General features: G+C 54.1%; 1 protein-coding gene across 1 annotated transcript in view; it reads left to right on the forward strand.

The window, feature by feature from the left end:
- The window catches only part of PBX4 (PBX homeobox 4), a 38,306-nt gene extending 20,544 nt beyond the window's left edge, over window positions 1-17,762 (forward strand). The window contains 6 exon segments of the mRNA XM_029216886.1: window positions 10,257-10,500; window positions 10,733-10,948; window positions 11,209-11,344; window positions 14,303-14,463; window positions 14,794-14,908; window positions 17,407-17,762. Coding sequence (XP_029072719.1) covers window positions 10,257-10,500; window positions 10,733-10,948; window positions 11,209-11,344; window positions 14,303-14,463; window positions 14,794-14,908; window positions 17,407-17,493 — 959 coding nt within the window. The 3' untranslated portion in view covers window positions 17,494-17,762.
- Window positions 17,763-19,481: the final 1,719 nt, after the last annotated feature.

Genomic DNA, 19,481 nt, shown 5'->3' on the forward strand with positions numbered 1-19,481 from the left:
TAATCAGTAGCCACATGTAGCTAGTGGCTCCCATATTAGTGCAGATCTAGAACATTCCATCATTGGGAAAGTTCTATTGGACAGACAGGTGGATTAGTATAGACAAATAGAAAATCAAGGATTATGAAAAAAATGTAATGTCCATGATGATGACTAGAGAAACAAGATGTGGTCCATCTGTACAACGGCCTGTTGTTCAGCCATAAAAAGGAATGAAGTTTTCTGACACAGACTGCAACATGGATGAACCTTAAAAACTTTATGCTAGGGCTTCCCTGGTGGTGCGGTGGTTAAGAATCCGCCTGCCAATGCAGAGGACGCGGGTCCGAGCCCTGGTCCGGGAAGATCCCACCTGCTGCGGAGCAACTAAACCTGCGAGCCACAACTACTGAGCCCGGGTGCCACAACTACTGCAGCCTGCGCACCTAGAGCCCGTGCTCCTCAGCAAGAGAAGCCACGGCAGTGAGAAGCCTGTGCACTGCAACAAAGAGTAGCCACCCACTCACCGCAACTAGAGAAAGCCCATGCGCAGCAACAAAGACCCAACGCAGCCAAAAATAAATAAATAAATAAAATTTTTAAAAGAAAAAAAAAACTTTATGCTAACAATAAGGCCCTACTGTATAGCACAGGGAACTATATTCAATATCTTGTAATAACATATAACGCAAAAGAATCTGAAAAAGATATAGATACAGATATAGATCAACGGAATCACTTTGCTGTATACCTGAAACATTGTAAATCAGCCATAGTTCAATTAAAAAAAAAAAAAAACAACTTTATTCTGAATAAAAGAAGCCAGACACAAAAGTCCACAATAGTGTGTGGTTCCATTTATGTGAAATGTCCGGAAGAGGGAGAAAGAGATTAGCAGTTGCCAGGGGCTGGGGTGGGGAGTGGGGAGTGACTGCTAACAGGGACAGGGTCTCTTTTTGAGGTAGTGAAAAAGTTAGGTGGTAGTTGCACAACCTGGTGAATGTACTGAAACCCACTGAGTTATTCACTAGAAATGGGTGAGTTGTATGTCGCATGAATTATTTCTCAATAAAGCTGTTACAAAAACCAATCAAGGACTGAAGGATTTCAGTTGGGGGCCCATAGCTTAAGGCCTTAGCACACAGATTCTTGAGAAGCAGCACTTTCTTGCAGCATCTGTTACCCTATTCAGATTTCTTCTTAGGGCTTAACCATCCACTGAAATTATCCTACGTGTTAATTTCATGCAGCATCTGTTACCGGCAAAAGCACAGGCGTGCCTGCAGAGTGTCCCAACCCTGTTATGGGCTTGGCATACAGTAGCTATCAGTAAACTTGGTGATGGTGTGAAAGTGACTGATCTCTCTTAACAGAAAATGCTCCTTTTTACTGTCACCTAGAACTGTCATCAGTCCCTGGGACAATCCCTCTTAGGGAAGTTAGGGCCTTGGAGGGCCTAAAAGTCTGATTTCCAGCCTGGGAATGGGTAGGATATGGTTGTGCGTGTTGCTGGTCTGGTCACCTCCCTGTGCAGGACTCGGCAAAATAAAGGTCGTACCTTTGGGTGACGGTAGCCCAGCTTCGGAAGCTTCTAGATATTGTTCGGTTGAAATTAAAGCATTTCTTTGGATGAGAAATAAGATTGTTTAATGTAGACAGAAGCCATCCATAAGTGCTGTTTTTCTTAGCTGTTGCTCTTAAATGTTCCCAAAGCCTCACAGGAGAGCGTGGACTAATTTTCTAGACGTTTTACTTGGCTGCATTTTCTATTACAGCATTTTGCTGTCTTTTCCTTTTGCCCTGTTGCCACAGGAAAAAAAAACCTAGGCAAACTGCATGCCGTTTTTACAGAGCATCAGCAGTTCATACAGTAGTTTATGACAGAATCGCAGGCCTTAAATTAACAAATGCAAAAGTATATTGAAATGAGAATTAATTTGCATATTTGGTTGAGGTTTCAGCACTTAGGTTGTGATGTATTTTAATTAAGGATTAATTAGAATTGATAGGAATTTGCATAGTGTTATACTCCCGCCATCTGATGAATATCTAATGTGCATGTCAGCTGTGATTTCAGAAACCGATGAGAGTTTGCTAAAGGGATATTCCTTGTAAAGTCCTGTGGGACTGAGAAAGTCCAGTGACTTAAAACATGGCTTCAATCTAGAATGTTGCTTAAAAAACTATCCTGGGGGACGTCGTCTCAAAGGTAAATGCAGGCAGTTCTCCACACCAACAGGCTGTGTTCCAAGTTACCCCCCGGAAACAAGCATTTAAAGGGCCCTTGACAGTGCAGGTGGCCAGCTGGTCAGAATGCCATTGCTCAGCACCAACCCCACCTGGGGGCCAATTTAGGGGCAAGGGGGAGGGGGAGGGGGGAGTTGTCGGTGACATCGGTGATCCCCGGGTGACTCCAGTCACGCAAGAATGCCCTTCAACCTGCAAGTGGGTGACATCTCCCCTCTTTACCTTGCCCGTCTGTCCCTTCCCGGGCTCTGGTCCCATCCGCTCGACCAACACCTACAGGACAGAGCCTGCCCGTGTCTCACTCGAAGCAGTGCCTCTAAAGGGTCCCCAGTAAGTCCAAGTGTGTGTGGTTTAGGGAGATGCCCCTTGTCAGGTTAAGGAGGGTTCTTTCTGTTCCCGGTTTGCTAAGGGTTTTTATCATTAATGGGTGTTGTTTGAATGAGTTTGTTTCTTTTCTTTTCTTTTTTTTTTATTTTGGCTGTGCTGGGTCTTAGTTTCTGTGTGAGGGCTTTCTCTAGTTGTGGCAAGCGGGGGCCACTCTTCATCGCGGTGCGCGGGCCTCTCACTATCGCGGCCTCTCTTGTTGCGGAGCACAGGCTCCAGACGCGCAGACTCAGCAGTTGTGGCTCACGGCCTAGCTGCTCCGCGGCATGTGGGATCCTCCCAGACCAGGGCTCGAACCCATGTCCCCTGCATTAGCAGGCAGATTCTCAACCATTGCGCCACCAGGGAAGCCCCATTCAGTTTGTTTCTTTCTGCATCCTTTGAGCTATAGTTTTTCTCCTTGTGGTTACTGTGATGCTTTACGTTGATAGGTTTTCATTTACATTCATTTACACTGATTTTCATTGGCGTTGATGATTTTTACTGACAGATTTTGGAAGCACCTATGTTCAGAGATAAATCTTCTTGGTTATGATTCATATGTTTGTGCATGTACATGCACACAGATGCTGTTGACTTCGGGTTGCTGGTCATTTGTTTTGCCCTTTCGGCTCTGGTCATGAATGTGCTGGGCTGTGACTTCCCCTTGAGGTCCCGCCCTGAGCTCTCCGTCTGGTGAGTGGGTGGCTTTTTCCGTGTCTCTTCTCCGAAACAGTTTGTTGCAGAAAGGGGCTCTCTCTTCCTTGAGGGCCTGGTAGCACTGGTCCATAAAATGTCCTGGTGGCCTTTGAGGAGAGGTTTCTTAGCACAAGTTCCTATTTCTGGGCCATGATTCTGTGAGGCCAGGCACGTTCCAGGAACCAGAGCCAAGGCAGTGAACAAGACAGCGACGGTCCCTAGGGAAGAGGGTTGTTCCACACAGCCGTAGAGAGACAGATGTGGCCCTCAGGGCCCTGGGTAGAGGTGGGGTGGGCGGGCGGGCAGGTGGGTCTCTGCGGGTATGTTCCCATGCTGTTGCCTCGGCTAAGGTGTTCACTCCTGGGCTGGGGAAACTGGGCTGCTTCTCTGTGAGGGAAGCGCCCACAGTCTGGGTTCCTGCCACATTTGTGATGCCACCAAGCTGGCGTCCTCGGGGTTTCAGGGGCCTTGCTTCCTCACTAAATAGATCTTCCCATGAGAATGGATTGCTCTTCCTTTACAACCCGGTCCTGGCCCCTTCCTCCTCACTTAGCATCTCTGTGTCCACTCGATGGGAGCGCCTGCAGTGAGCCTTTTTCCTGTGCACAGGGCTTTCCCTCAGCATCTCATCTCTGGAACTCAGGACACCCTCACAGGCTCTTTCCAGGTGGCAGCTCTGTCTCCGTCCCACGACTGATGACTGTAGTGATGCACAGGGAGGCAGGCATCCTACAAATGTGTCAGGAGGGTCACTTCTGGACTGTCCCACACCCAGAGCTCACACCTGGGGCCTGGGCATCTCCAGGACATACCCACAGCCTCCGGCAGTGACCCAGCCACAGTCTGCTCAGGCCACAGGGTTTTGGCTCACCACCGCCCAGTACCAGTGCGAAATACAAGCAAGATGAACTAGGACATGGAAAGGAAAAATGAAGCAAGCATACAAAAGAATAAGCCCAGGACTTGCCTGGTGGTCCAGTGGTTAAAACTCTGTGCTCCCAACGCAGGGGGCCCAGGTTCGATCCCTGGTCAGGGAACTAGATCTCACATGCCACAGCTAAGAGCCCTCATGCCACAACTAAAAGCCCGCATGCCGCAACTAAGACAGAGAGCAGCCAAATAAAAAACCCAAAAGTCTCATTAGATTCAACAGACATGAAATTACTCTGTCACATTGCTATAAAGGTTTCTATGTGCAACCTCTCTGTCTGTGTTGGCCTTTCTATAGACGGAGGGCAAACCAGACACTACCTTTCAAGGAGTCCTGATCTAGATTAGGACTGAACAAAACAAGCAAAAATCTCATCCTTCATACTGCACCCACAGAAGGAAAACTGTCAAGAGAAGGGGCAGGATCCAGAGGGGATTCCAAGGAAGGGGGGGAACCTGAAGGCAGTGATTCGGAGGTGTGCTGACCTACCCGGACCTGCATGCATGTAGGTTCTTCCTCAGACCCATGTTAGGCTCTGTGACATGCATACTGTGGAGCAGGGTTGCAGATCACAGTGTTGGTAAATAAAGTTTTATTGGAACACAGCTGCTCATTGGTTTACTATTTTCTGGGTCTGGTTCAGTTCCCAGTAAGGGCTCTTTTCCTGGCTTCCAGACAGATGACTTCTCGCTGTGTCCTCACAAGGGGAATGGAATAAGGAAGAGGTCTCTCTTCCTCTGCTTAGAAGGCCACAGTCTTATGGATTAGGGCCCCACCCCTATGACCTCACTGAACTTTTTTTTTTTTTTTTGGCTGTGTTGGGTCTTTGTTGCTGTGCGCAGGCTCTCTCTCGTTGCAGCGAGCAGGGGCTACTCTTCCTTGCGGTGCGTGAGCTTCTCATTGCGGTGGCTTCTCTCGTTGCGGTACATGGGGTCTAGGCACGCAGGCTTCAGTAGTTGCAGCTCGCGGGCTCTAGAGAGCAGGCTCAGCAGTTGTGGTGCACGGGCTTAGTTACTCCATGGCATGTGGGATCTTACCAGGCCTGGGATCGAGCCCGTGTCCCCTGCATTGGCAGGCGGATTCTTAACCACTGAGCCACCAGGGAAGCCCCTCATTGGACTTTAATTGCATCCTCACAGGCCCTATTCCACATAGACATTGGGGGTTCCACATGTGAATTTGGGGGGACACAATTCAGTCCATAGCAGTTCCATATTGTTTCTTAGAAAAAACATAATGTGTTGATATTCATAATTTTATTTTACTTCCTTGTTTGGTTTACTGGAGTTTTTTACCCACAGTAAATTGGGAACATAAGGAAATTTGGTGGTTGGGTGGAAGTGCCTCTGTTTTAGATCCCACCACCTCATCTGAGTGTCTCCAACTGACAGTGTCCCTGAGCTGAGCTGTTCGTCTCCAAAGCCTCCCACCTGCCAGTCGAGGGCTCTGGGGGAGCTGAGGAGCACCCCTGGGACCAGAAATGAGCTTGTTGTAATTAACGGTAACGAGTGTCTAATGACCATAATCAGGCAGGGACAGTGTGCTGGGAGACAGATGCGCGGTGCTGAGGGAGAGGCAGGGCCGCATGCAAGGGGCCACTCGCTGACAGAAGGCAAAGGCGCTCGGCATGGCCATGTCCACAGCTGGGACCGGTCCTGGTGACTAAGGCACAGGGTAACTTTTTTTAAGTTTTGCTTCTCCTCATACACATACATTCGCTAAAATATACAGCTTTAAAGAAGCAAAGCTTGTAGCTCATGAATGCTGGTCATAACATACGCACTGTTAACACCACAGGGCCTGGGGTATGACAGGCATATTGTCTCCTTATTCATGGGCATTTGGGCGGTTTTGGTTTTTCACAGTTACGGGGTGGTCATGAGTATCTTGTAAGTACAGCATCTACAAGGGTCAGTGTTCCTGTAGGGTAAATTCGCAGAACAGAGTTCTGATCAAGATCAAAGGATATGTGCTTTTTCTGTGTTAATCGGCATTTCAAACCTCCCCTCCAAGAAAGGCCACACCAGCACATACCCCGTAAAGAGACATGAGAAAATGGTGTTCTCTTTGTAATTTGAGAGCTTTCGTTTGAGGACAGTAAGTCCCGTGGTTTTTTGGTGTATTTTTTAAAATCTCCAGCACCTGGTTGGGTACGTGGCTTGTGATAGACTCTCAGATGCTTACTGTTGGATAAATAAAAGAACGAAAGGGGAGTTCCCTAGTGGTCTAGTGGTTAGGATTCGGCGCTTTCACTGCTGTGACCCGGGTTCAATCCCTGGTCGGGGAACTGAGATCCCACAAGCCATGTGGCACGGCCAAGAAAAAAGAATGAAAGACTGCCACGCACCCCTGAGCAGCCCAGAGTCACACACGCATGAACACACACAGATGTGCACATGCCCCCACCACCGCATGTCCAGCCTGGACCACTCCTGCCCCTAATTGTAATGACGGAAGCTGTGATGGAAGCTGTGGAGGTGGCCTCTCCAGCCCGGGAGTCAGGGTGTGCTGGGGGCCCTCTGGGGCAGGACGGGGTGCTGTGTGTCCCTCTCAAGTCACTCCTGAGCCCCAGCCGCAACCACGGGTGCTCAGGGACGAGCTGCTGAGTAAGCCTGAGACGGTCGCAGAGCATCTGCTGTGCTGCAAAGGGCCATGAAGGGCCCAGCAGAGGGAAGGTTCATGAAGGTGGGTTTGGAAGGCTGTCACGAAAGACCCTGAGTATGAGGTGTCAGAGTCTAGGCTTTAATTTAGGTGGGTGCAGGCCCTGGTTGAAGTCTTTGAACAAAAGACTGGCATGATGAGCACAGTGTTTGAAGGTGGTTGGCTTACCGGTGTGCACAGTGGATCAGAGGGGAGGCGTTTCCTCACAGGTCATGGAGGGCAGGAGAGGGGTCAGCGCAGCAGGGTTCCAGCAGTGGCATTAAGGGAGGGGATGGATGGTGGGTTGATCATGGAGTTTGAATCAATAGGATTTGCAAACAGAGGGCCTGAGGAGGAGGACGTCCATTATCTACTCTGGGTTAGGAGTGGCTAGGAGGGTGTGGGCCTTTATGGGGGTCAGGCAGCACAGGTCAGCTCTGTCCAGGGGTGCCCAGCGTTTACATCTGGTGCTTCTTGAAGACCAAGTAAGGTTGTTAGAGAATTGGGTCTCTGAACTGGAAGGCCAGCAACTGATAAAAGGGGCACTTTTCCTTTAGTTCTTTCAGAAAAAGCCACATTATAACCCAGTGGGAATGAGTTAAGTGGCAGGGGTTCCTTTGGGTGAGTTGAGGGTCCCCAAACGTAAGGAGGTGAAGCTCCCTGCATGTGAAGAAAATTCCTGCAAGGATCTCTCTTGAGCGCCTTCAATTTTCACTGGTGAGTTTTTGACAGAAAAGGTTAACCTGTTACATAGGGAACAAGAAAGGGGCACGTGATTAATGAGTAAATATCCACATGATAGGATTAAACTCAATTTTTTTTTTTTGGCTGCACCACGTAGCTTGCAGGATCTTAGTTCCCCGACCAGGGATTGAACCCGGACCACAGCAGTGAAAGCGCTGAGCCCTAACCACTGGACCACCAGGGAATTCCCTAAACTCAATTTTTATTTGAGCACTTGAGTCAGTTAGTAGCTGATAGTATTGAGAGCTTGTTTCCAAGAAAACACTTTAAACTTTGTTTTTCCAGAAAGTCAGAGCTAGATGGATATCCTGTATCATTACCTCCTTCTCCGTTCCCTGCCTTCCATCAGGAACCACCCCCCAATCTTCTTTCCTCTGTAGCCACAGATGTTTCTTCTGTCACTAAAAAAGCAAAGAAGACACAGGTCCTGCAAGACCACCCTCCTCAGACCCGAGCTCGCTCTGTAACCCCTGCAGCAGCCTCTTCCCTGTACTGCCTGTCTCCCATGCTCCTCCGGACCTTGCTCGTCAGGCTGTACCCCACCTTACCCTGCTTTTTCAGGGTTAACAGCGTTCGCCTAATGACCAAGCCCATGTTTTTACCCCTCTGTGACTACTTCTGGTTTTTCCTCCACCTACCCGAAAACTCTTTCCATCTCCTCCTTTGCCTGTTCTTGAAATGCTGGTTTTCTAGTATTCAGGGGCACGGCCTTCTCATAGGTGTAGCTGCAGGTACAGGTGGATATGTACGGATTTCCCACACACCACACGCCGATGACTCATGAATACCTGTTTCCCACCCAAACTGGTCAGCTCAGCCCCAGCTCCCAGGAAGCAGCTGCCTCGCAGCCACCTGGACGTTCATGCTCAGCTGGATCAGGGACCAGGCTGATGCCATTTTTTCACATGCCTGCCTGCTGCTTTGTGTGCTGTACTTGGGAAAAAATGGCACCTTCCTGGGCGAATGTGGGAATGGTCACAGCCTCTTCCTTTCTCTCACGCCCACATCTGGTGGTCACAGACTCTGGGGCCTCGCCCTCTGGCTGCCCTGTAGCTGACCTGCATCCCCTCGGACAGCAACAGCTCCCCCCCACTGCCTCCCCTGCCCGTCCACTGCCCGTCCAGTCCTGCCCTCGAGCATGTCACCCTCTCAGTCCAGCTGCGGTGGCTTCTCCATGTTGTAAAGCCAATCATCTTGTTTCTCTGCTTAAAGTCTCTCCGTGGGGGACTTCCCTGGTGTCACAGTGGTTAAGAATACGCCTGCCGATGCAGTGGACAGGGGTTCGAGCCCTGGTCCGGGAAGATCCCACAGGCTGCGGAGCAACCAAGCCCGTGCGCCACAACTACTGAGCCTGCGCTCTAGAGCCTGCAAGCCACAACTACTGAAGCCCACACGCCTAGAGCCCATGCTCCGCAACAAGAGAAGCCACCGCAATGAGAAGACCGCACACTGCAACGAAGAGTAGCCCCCACTGGCCACAACCAGAGAAAGCCTGCGCACAGCAACGAAGACCCAATGCAGCCATAAATAAATAAATAAATAAATAAATGTATTTTTTAAAAAAGATCTCTCGGTGGGTTAGTTCATCTTCTCTGGCACCTCTGGATCAGTCTTTTCCTCTTTACTTTATAGCAACAACCCTCCCCCCCAACACACACACAGGAAACACAAACAGACATAATAGATGTGTTACCAAACCAAAGTTCAGTCTTCTGAAAAGCAAAGTCACTCTCCTGACACCGGGTGGTGGTGAAGGAAAGTACAGTGTTTATTGCAGGGTGCCAAGCAAGGGAGTGGGAGACAAGCCTCAGATCTACTCCACCTTGGTCTTTGAGTGAGGGTTTTTTGGTTTGTTTTTTTTTAAGGGGAAGAACAGAGAGGCTGGAATTAATCATCATCTTGTGACATTTCGTAATCGTAGTTTCGGGAGTCAGGACGTCTCTGGTTTATGAGTCGCTGACCAGGTGGGTCCGTGGCTTAGGGGTCTGTTAGCTCACCTTGCCCTGGAGACATAACCTGAGTTTGTACATTAATGACGATATCTATAATAGCAATTTTGGCACGTTAACGATGTTATCAACAACAGCAATTTTAGTCATCTGACTGATTGATTAGTGTTCAGTTAGCACAGGACTGAGGTCAAAGGGGACAAGAAAGGGAATAAAGTTTTAGATAGAGAAACTAGTCAAACTCAGTAAGGGAACTCGGTTGGGGGGGGCTCCGTTTCAGACGCAGAGCAGCACGGCCTTGCCTGAAGCCAGGCGGCCACTAGCCTTCGTATCCCTGCCTGTGCTAGTGTGTGTGTCTGGAACGTGCTTCCTCTCCCATCTGAAGACAAGGTTCAGGGCTTCAGGCTTTCCAGCACCCAGTGCCACCCCGCCCCTGCCCTGCAGGCCCCCACACACACCCAACTGTGGGCTGTGAGCTGTGATCGGTGTGCCCCCTGCATTCCCGCCACCCGGGCTGGGCTTCTAAGCACGGCACCTGGACCAGCGTCACGGGGGTTACTCAATGTCTGTTATCAGATGAAGCCTTTCTTTCCCCTCAAGGGTTCCGTGAAAAGTGTTCAGACACGAAGACAGTGCTAACACTCTGTCGTGGTTGTTTTTATTCCGACAACAGACACTGATTCAGTGTCTCCTCTCTTACCCAGGGTTGAACATTCGTGGCATTCCGGAAGAGGGTCCCCCCGACGCTCAGCTCCAAAAGCTGGATAACATGCTGCTGGCCGAGGGCATGTGCAGGCCGGAGAAGCACCGAAGAGGAGCCCAGGCGGCGGCCGGCACAGCAACACCAGGTGGCTGTCCAAATGACAATGGCCCTGAGCGCTCTGACTACAGGGCCAAGCTGTCCCAGATCCGACAGATTTACCACTCTGAGCTAGAGAAATAGGAACAGGGGATCTTTCTGCATGGAAGAGTTTCTGTCATGTGAATGCGCATTTGTCAAAGCGAAACATGGAGCGCTAACTGCCTGCCTTTGGTGGCCCAGAGCAGGGGGTCCACACACTTGGTCTCACAGCAAAGGTGGCCGATTTTACCGGAAGCCTTTTGCCCTCACTTCTCCGTAGCCAGCCTGTGTGGGAGCCTCGGGGGGCAGGTGGCTGGTCCCACATGGAGCCCCCGGGACAGCCTGCCGGGTAGTCACCGGCTGGCATTTGTCTCCCCACCCCACGCATGTCACCAGCCTTCTCCAGGAGCAGAGCAGGATAAGGCCTGTCTCGCCCAAGGAGATCGAGCACATGGTGGGCATCCTCCACGGCAAGTTCAACAGCGTCCCGATACAGCTGAAGGAGAGCACCTGCGAGACCGTGATGACCCTGTGCTCGAGGTTCCTCGATGCCAGGTCAGGCCCTACCTACCCCCGGCCTGTGACGCCAGGGTCAGCTCTTAGGAAGAGGAACCTAAGTCAGTGCTGGCTTGGGTCTCAGTTCTGGGGGCCTCCAAGCCTGTGCAGGGGCTGTGGCCACAGCTGCAGGCGTAGCCCTCACACAGCCTCTTGGAAGGCGACTGAAGTGCTGGCTGCTGCTGTTACAACTGTAGGGAATCAGAGACGAGGACGAGGCCCCATGTACGATCCCCAGCTGAGGCTGTCTGTCTTCACAGGCGTAAGCGGCAGAACTTCGGCAAGCAAGCCACGGAAGTGCTGAATGAATATTTTTATTCCCACGTGAGCAACCCTTACCCCAGTGAAGAAACCAAAGAAGAGCTGGCCAGGAAGGGTGGCATCACCGTCTCCCAGGTGACAGTCCTTTCCTGCCACACCTCCCTGAACCCAGAAGGGAGGGAAAGTTCAGCCCAGTGAGGAGGACACCCAGGGAAGTTGGTGAAATGTGTGGGGCGGGAGCCGGGTATGCAGGCTCCCAGTCGGCCTGACTGGGCTCAGGTCCCGGGTCTGGGCTATGAACGTGGGCCTCAGGCGGGAAGCCACACCCACCAGGTGTGGGGACTCGCTGAGGCGACTGGTGTGGAGTGTGCGGTCCCGGAGGCGACACCACAGAGTGTATCATGAGGTACTCAGTGGATTGTAGTCGTTAGGATTTAATATTCTCCTAACAGAGGGATGTGCTGTGTTGCGCAAGAGGGGTGGGGTATGAGCTTGGGAGAAGAAGAAGAACTTGGAGGAAAATTAGGACTTGAAGTGATAGACCAGCTCTTGTGCTTAAGTACCGATTCAGTTATCCTGGGATAAATTCAGGCGCGCGCATTGCCTTCTTGTTTCTCAAACAGTCCAGTGTGTGTGTCTGGGGGTACAAGACAGACGACATCTGGCTCCAGAGGGGGAATGGTGGTGCAGATCAGAGAAGGGACCTGGACAACCTTAGGCAACCTTGGTAGTCGGGACCACCACTGTCCTCACTGGAATTGGGGTAAGGTGGTGGGGCTAAGATGAGAACCCAAGAAATATTTCCAAAGGCTTTAAAGTGAGAATGGTAAGCGCAGGCAGCCCACAAGCAAGAGGCAGGACCAGGCCACGCCCGTGGGGCAGCGTGGGGGTCAGGGCACGGCACCCAGCCCCCGGCTGCAGGGAGGGCTGCTCCCACTGTGCAGTTGGAGGGGCTGAGTTTCCAGCCGAGTCAGCCTGTGCCCTCCGTCACCACCCTCTGCTCTGGTCCCTGCCCAGTCCAGCAGCGACTTGGGGACAAGGGCACTCAGGAACCCCGCAGGGTCACACAGGCAGCAAAGCCTCACAGGTGTCCCGGTCACATGAGACCTCACTCACCCTGGAACTGCTGCGGTGTCCTCAGCACCTTGGCTGGAGCTGAAGTGAGGGCTGCACCTCTGGGGCTTCGAGGCCCGAAAGAAGTGGGAGGCACGGCAGCTTGTTTGTCACCGTGAGCAGTTGTCTGAAAACGGCCAGATTCACTTCAAGCCCTGGCACCCCCCGAGAGCACATGGGTCTTGGGTCTCAACTTTATCTCAGGAGAGGGTTCGTTGCAAACAAAAGTTTGAAAAGCACAGGCCACATTCCAGGGACTCCTGCTCTGTGGGCGGGCCCTGAGACCCCGCCCACCAGCAGCAGAATTCTGTGCTGGGAGCCCCTCCCCACTCGGGCAGGTCCTCCAGCTGGGAATGTCTGACAGCTGAGGGAGGGCTCGGAATTTGGGACACAGATGTCGTGTAGGCTGTGCGGTTCGCCTAAGGAGGAAGTAGCAGCGGGGGAGGGAGAGCACCATTAGGGCAAAGGGTGTTGCAGATGAGGCAACAGACGTTTTCAGGACAGGATCAGCTGCAACTCCAGGGTGAGGAGGCCCGAGGGGGAAAGGGCGGGAGAGCTGAGCCCATGGACAGGGCCATGGGCAGAAACGCAGGCGGCTGCAGCTGTGTGAGCCAAAGGGACCAGAGTGACTGGGCAGGGAGTGGCCAGTGGCTCCGAGCTACAGCTGGCGGAGAGGGCATCCCACTCCTGTATGAGGTGTCGGGACACACCCCGTGGAGAGGGTGGACCCTGGCCCGGACCAGCTCCCCGGCAGCCGCCCTCCGTCACCCACACGGGAAGTTTGCTCTTTGTCCCTCTAAAATGCCAGTTGAATTCAACATGGAAAACTGCTCACTGCCATTCTTCTGCAAACTTAGTCCAGGTTTTGGGCTTCCCTGGTGGCGCAGTGGATGAGAGTCCGCCTGCCGATGCAGGGGACACGGGTTCGTGCCCTGGTCCGGGAGGATCCCGCATGCCGCGGAGCGGCTGGGCCAGTGAGCCATGGCCGCTGAGCCTGCGCGTCTGGAGCCTGTGCTCCGCAACGGGAGAGGCCACAACAGTGAGAGGCCCGCATACCACAAAAAAAAAAGAAAGAAAGAAACAGGTTTTTAGAGGAGAAAAGTCCTCCATCCACAGTACTGCCACGTAACTTAACTGTTTATTTCTGTTCATTAAAATACATACCTTTCACTGCAGGGCCTGGTGCCTTACATTGGGATATGTCTCCATGCTCTTAGGAAGGCACTGCCCAGGGTCTCACCCAGACGATTCTGCCCCCAGGGGACATTTTCATTATCACAACTCTCGGGGGGGGGGGGGGGGGGGGACACTACTGGCGTCTGGTGGGTGGAGGCCAGGGGTGCTGCTCAGCACCCTCAGTGCCCAGGACGCCCCCCAGAGAGTGACCCACAGGGAGAAGCCCTGCCCTGGAGGTCTCGGTGCAGGTTTGGAGTCAGAGCTGGGCTCAGACCTCTAGGCCCTGGGCCGGCCCCTTGCTTACAGGATGCATGTGACTGCAGCTCCCTCCTAACTGGCTTTGGGGACTAAAAACAGGCCCTCAGCTCAGTGCTCAGCTCCTTCCCCTGCCCTGTCAAGTGGTCCTTATCCTTTGATAAGTTTTGGATTCGACTGTGTTCTTTGCTTAAATTGCATTCCCGGAAATGTGGTTACTGATGCGTCTCCCACATCAGTATTCAGTCTGTTGCCTGCCGCCGCAGTGAGCAGACACTCGTCTCTCTGAGTGTGTCACACACATGCCTGTTTTCCTTCCAGCTCTCCCCTCTCCTATAAGCCACGCCAGGTCCAGGATGTCACCAACACACTGCAGACGTTTCCCTGGGCCCACAGTTCATTAGCGCCACCTTCTCAGTCCCGGCCTCTCACCCAGCCCCAGGGCCACGCGTTGTCACTCAGTGATGTTCCCCCCCAGCTGTCTGTCCACATCGCGTCTCATCGCTAGGTCAGTTTTTTCCAGTGACTTCCATCTCTGCCTGTCCACAGGTCTCCAACTGGTTCGGCAACAAAAGAATCCGGTATAAAAAGAACATGGGGAAGTTTCAAGAAGGGGCTACCATTTACACAGGTAAGATGGTAGAGGATACCACCGATGTCAGGGGCCCGGGCAGCCAGGCCAGCTGCCCTTTGAGGCCCAGCTCCAGTCAGTAAGGCTGCCCAGCCCAGGGTCAGTCGCTCCCATGTGGCCGGGCCCACTGAGCTGCATCTGGGGAAGCAGACTGGTCCCTGCGTATGCCTCTTTTCTCTATTTACACTGTGAGGTTTCTGTTCCCATTAGTGATTATCCCGGTGAAGTCAACACATCCCGGCAGGCTGGGCAGATGCTGTGGGGACAGAAAGTTCCTACCAAAAGTCTGGTTTCCCCACCCACGCAGGGCTGCTGGAGGGGCAGGGAGCCGTAGGAGTCACCTCCGCAGCCTCTTCCTGGCCGGGGGTCTGGTAGGTCCCACTGGTCCTGACCCCTCCCGCCCCTCCAGGACCTCCTGGTCCTCTGGTCCCTTTCCGAGGACCAGCACCAGCGACACACTTATCACCCTGCAGACGCTGGCCTCCCTCCGGCCCGCCCCTGGGGAAGGCAGCCTTCTGGGCCAGGTGAGTCTCCAGCACAATCCCAAGGACACCTGTGGGCTCCCAGACTCTGTGATAGGGCTGACGTGGAGCCCAGGTGGGTGGCGGGTCCTCGGAACCGGCTATCTCGACCGTGTCTCAGTCCATCATGGGGATGAATGTAGGCTGGCAGAGCCGCCTCAGGGAGCCCAGCTGTGTGGCGCCCCACTTGGCAAAGACCTTCACGCCTCACAGGACTCGATGACTGCTGAGGGCTTTGCCTAGTGGGAAGGAGCCCTCCCTCCCCGATGGTGTCTGTACCCATCAGGAGAAGGCAAGGGTGGGCAGACGAGGCCCTGACGGTCTGAAGGTACAGCCCCACTGGACTCAGACCCTTCAACACGTTCATGCCATGGCCTCACCATCCTGGCTTCCCCCTTGGCCCGTGCGAGCTGGGCCAGAGTGAAGATCTGGGAAGAAAATGAGCCATGGATCTCAGCTGTCTCGGGATGTGCCCTCAGGAACTTTCTCAGGGTTTGGGGCAAGGTGCCAGGCCAGCCAGGATCAGAGGGCATCATCCCTCTCGCAGTCCCTGGGGCCTCTCGGCCTCCCACCGACAGGCACAGGGGCCTGACCCCCCGCGCAGGGTTGTCCTGAAGAGGCTGCGCAGGTGCAGGTGTGACAAGGCCATGCGGGAGTGGGCAGGGCCTTACACAGTCCACCTGTTTCCTTCGGGGTTGACCCCCCACCCGTTTACCCCCAGCCCCTCTTAAAGGTTCAGGGAATGGATGCCTCCCGGTGCCAGGCAGTGCGCATCCCATCACTGTGGCAACCCCACAGCCCATAATGAGCACCTGAGCAGAGTAAATGCTCTGACACCACCAAGTGGCCAGACCTGTCCGGCTCTGCCCTTGCCCAGGGCTCAGCACCTCGAGCACAGTAGGGGTGAGCGTGTGAGAGTGAATCGGGGTGAGGGTTCCGTGGACTGTGACATGGGGTCCTGTCAACCCCACATAGTAAGCAGGAAGGTTGGGGTTGTGGTGTGGACACCCACCTGTGCCGTGGGCCCCTGCCCTGGACAGGCACAGATGCTCTTCCAGAGAGCAGGTCTCAGGGGCTGAGGTCACCCCAGCTGGGAGCCATCTCCTTGGCCCTGAGCTGCCCTTTGGCTCCCAGTCCCACACTGGGCCCCAGCCTGTCACCTCCCAGTCCTGCGAGTGGACCCCTCCCTTCACCACTCATGTTCTCCTTCTGGGACCATAGGCCTATGGGTGTCCATCCAAGGGCAGAGTGTGTCCCCCTGAGGCCAGTGTCCTTGTCCCAGTTGCTTTCAGACTGAGGGTGGATGGAGCAACGCTGGCCTCTCAGTGTCCCTGTGTCACATGATGAGGCAGCCCTTGAAGGCATTCTCTTGATTTGTTTGCCCAGCACTGTCCTCTGTGGCAGATCCTTGGAGCACATGGGAGGTAATAGCTGAGGCGGGGGAGGGGGGAACGGGATGGGTGGGTGAGGAGCAGGGTCTTGGGCCTTGTGGGGTCGGAAGGGGTAGAGGGTGCAGGCAGGAGGGTTCAGCCTGTTAAGGAAAGTTCAAGAATGAGGAAGGTGAATGGGACTTCCCTGGTGACACAGTGGTTAAGAATCCATCTGCCGAGGCAGGGGACACGGGTTCGAGCCCTGGTCCGGGAAGATCCCACATGCCGCGGAGCAACTAAGCCCGTGTGCCACAACTACTGAGCCTGCGCTCTAGAGCCCGCACGCCACAACTACTGAGCCCGTGCGCCACAACTACTGAGCCTGCGAGACATAGCTACTGAAGCCTGCACACCTAGAGCCCATGCTCCACAGCAAGAGAAGCCACCGCAGTGAGAAGCCCGCATGGTGCAACAGAGTAGCCCCCGCTTGCGACAACTAGAGAAAGCCCACGCACAGCATCGAAGACCCAACGCAGCCAAATAAATATATCATTAAAATAAAATAAAATAAAAAAGAATGAGGAAGGTGAAGGGAAGCTTGTGAGTTGCAGGCCCTGCTCTCGTGGGCTGCAAACCACTACCAATAGTAGTGGTTTCCATTGTGGGGGACTCCTGTGGACAAACATCCCAGGGTCACATGTGCCCGATATATCCCCGCCCTGTGGACAGAGCCCACACGCCCGCAGCCATGGGCGCTGCCCTCCTGACTCCCAGCCAGGCCCGCGTCCTGCTGGGTTCCTGAGCCTCTTCCTGCTCACCACGTCTCACCACGATGTTTGTGGGACCACTGTCAGCTCCGGGCCTGCCTGGGTCTCCCTCACCCTCAGAGTGTGTGCCGCGGTGCCCTGCCAGTCCTTTGCCAGAGCCCGGCCAGTGGAGGCCAGTTCCTGCCAAGGAGGCACACTCGTGTGCAAGGCCAGCTGTGACCCAGGACTGACCCCTCTGTCCCTGCCCCATCTCCTGGCTCCTCTCACGGTCCTCGGCATGTTCTAGGCCGCCTCAGGGATGCGGGGGCCGGATGGGTCATCTGTCCCACGGCCCCCCTCTGACTCTCTGTCTCTGTCTTTTCAGGCCAGGGGCGGCTGGCAGGTGAGGTGAATGTCGACCGCTTCACCTATTGGAGACCCCGGCAGGGTCACCTCAGACGCATCCAATTAAGTGTTGGGATGAGCAGAAAAGAGGACGGTGTGACCTGCCTTGGTTCCCTGGAATTCATGTTTCCTCAGAAGACCCAGAACTGACAGCAGACAGCGCTCCCTGAGCTGACGGCAGGCGACACCGGTACCATCTTTTGCTTGTCAGCTGGGGTTTGAAATGGGCTGAGACACTGCTCGTTCTGCCAACTCCGTTTGGTGTTTTTTACTGTAATTCTATGGTTAAGGCTGAATTGTTTCTTCTAGGACTTGGCACAAATTCTCCCATTACAGTTTTGGACCAATTTTAATTTCGATGTCGTTCACTCCCAGATTTGTTCCTGCTGATGGCTGACCGCGCAGGTGCAGGGCTGCAGCTGCGCAGTTGGGCGGGTTGTTACTCTGTTTGCTCGTTTGTCCATCCGTGTGCCAACTCGCCCAGACACTGCCTTCCACACTCTCTTCTGCTGTGTCGTTTCATGCAGTTTTGATTTAAGTCTGTTGTGAGCTCAGAATTTTACTGGGAATTGGTTTGGCACCTTTTCCCATTAATACAGGTTCTACCATTTTCAGCTGAAATGTCGTTAAAGACGATAAACTTCCCAAGCACTTTCCTGCATCTGTGCTCTTGAAATCCTGCTGGCCCAAGGCTTGGCGCTGCAAGTCCCCCGGCTCCTGGATGCCCCTCTCTGTCTCCTCGCCCAGTTCCTCCTCTGCTTCAGCCTTCGGGTGGGACCTTCCCTCTGTCTCCTCCTCTCTTCCCCTCACCGGGAATGAAGATGCTAGAGCTGGGCTGTTGGGAGAATTAAATGAACCTGGGCTCAGGACAGCTCGGGGGCCCTGAGCAGGTGCACTGTATCTGCCCGTCAGTCAGTGTCACCGCGGCCCTAACCCCGCACTGTCAGCTGCCACCATGACCAGCATCTGAGCTTCTGTCCAGAGTGTTTCATCTCTGGACACAGAGTGTTCTGACTCCCGTGCACCTCCGCACCAGCTCCGCCCAGATCCTGGCCAGCTGGATGCATCACCGTTCTCCCGGTTCTTGGGCCCCCATGCCCGAGAGATCCCTCTGTCCTGTCTCCAACCCCCGCGGGTGTCACCACCGTGGCGCCGACACCCTAGTGAGGGTTGCAGACAGGAAACGAGGTGCGGGAGTGAGGGTCCGCTGGGTCACAGCCATGCAGCACAGCGGGGTCCCGGCCTGCACCGCGAAAGACTGAGCATGGTGGTCTCCTGGGATCAAAGGACCTCTGCCCCCCACCCTTCTGGCTTCCATCCCCCCCGCACATCTGCCCATCCCAACCCATCACACCCACGGGCCTCTGGGCAGCAGCCGGCTGCTCTCACCTGGCCTGTCACCACACTGCCCTCCATGTCTCCATTTCTGTTGCTTTCAAGAACCAAGAAATGGAAATCTAAGGCGGGTGATACAACCTCAGCCAACCGTGTCTGGGTCCTGGCCCCTTCTCCACCGGCACCCACGGCACGCTAGTCCTCAGGGTGACCTGCCAAGACGGTCCGCGGCGGTCTGGGTGTGTCCCTGCAGACGAGCCCCCACTTGGCACACCATGCTTCTCTCTACACGATGCATCTTGCACTGGCCACTGCCTCTGTGTCTGGGAGGATCTTCCTCCAGGGAATGAACTGCCACCGGAGCCCCTCAGCCCCAGTGCTGGATATTTTAGGTAGCTCCCATGTTTAAAGCCCTGTGCCCGCGACGCCCCAAAGCTCGAGTCTCTTTGGTGCTGTTCTGCGAGCCCGCCCCCAGCCTGGCTCTCTGCACAGTTGGCGCTTCTTTTCTTCCCCTCACTGCCTTGCAAACCTTCAGGGCGGGCGGGGGACAGCCATCAGGACCTCCCCCTGCATCTGTGACCTTTCCACTGAGCCCTCCCAGCTGCTCTTCACCCTATCCCTGCCAGCAGGAGCTGTTAGGATGCTGGGCAACCCCAAACCCACAGCCTGGGGGGGTCTCGGTCAGTCGAGGCTGTTGTAGAGCCCACCCAAAAGGCGACC

Source organism: Monodon monoceros, unplaced genomic scaffold (genome assembly GCF_005190385.1).
Source record: "Monodon monoceros isolate NGI ecotype Baffin Bay Population unplaced genomic scaffold, NGI_Narwhal_1 Super_Scaffold_12, whole genome shotgun sequence".
In the NCBI taxonomy this organism is placed as follows: Eukaryota; Metazoa; Chordata; class Mammalia; order Artiodactyla; family Monodontidae; genus Monodon; species Monodon monoceros.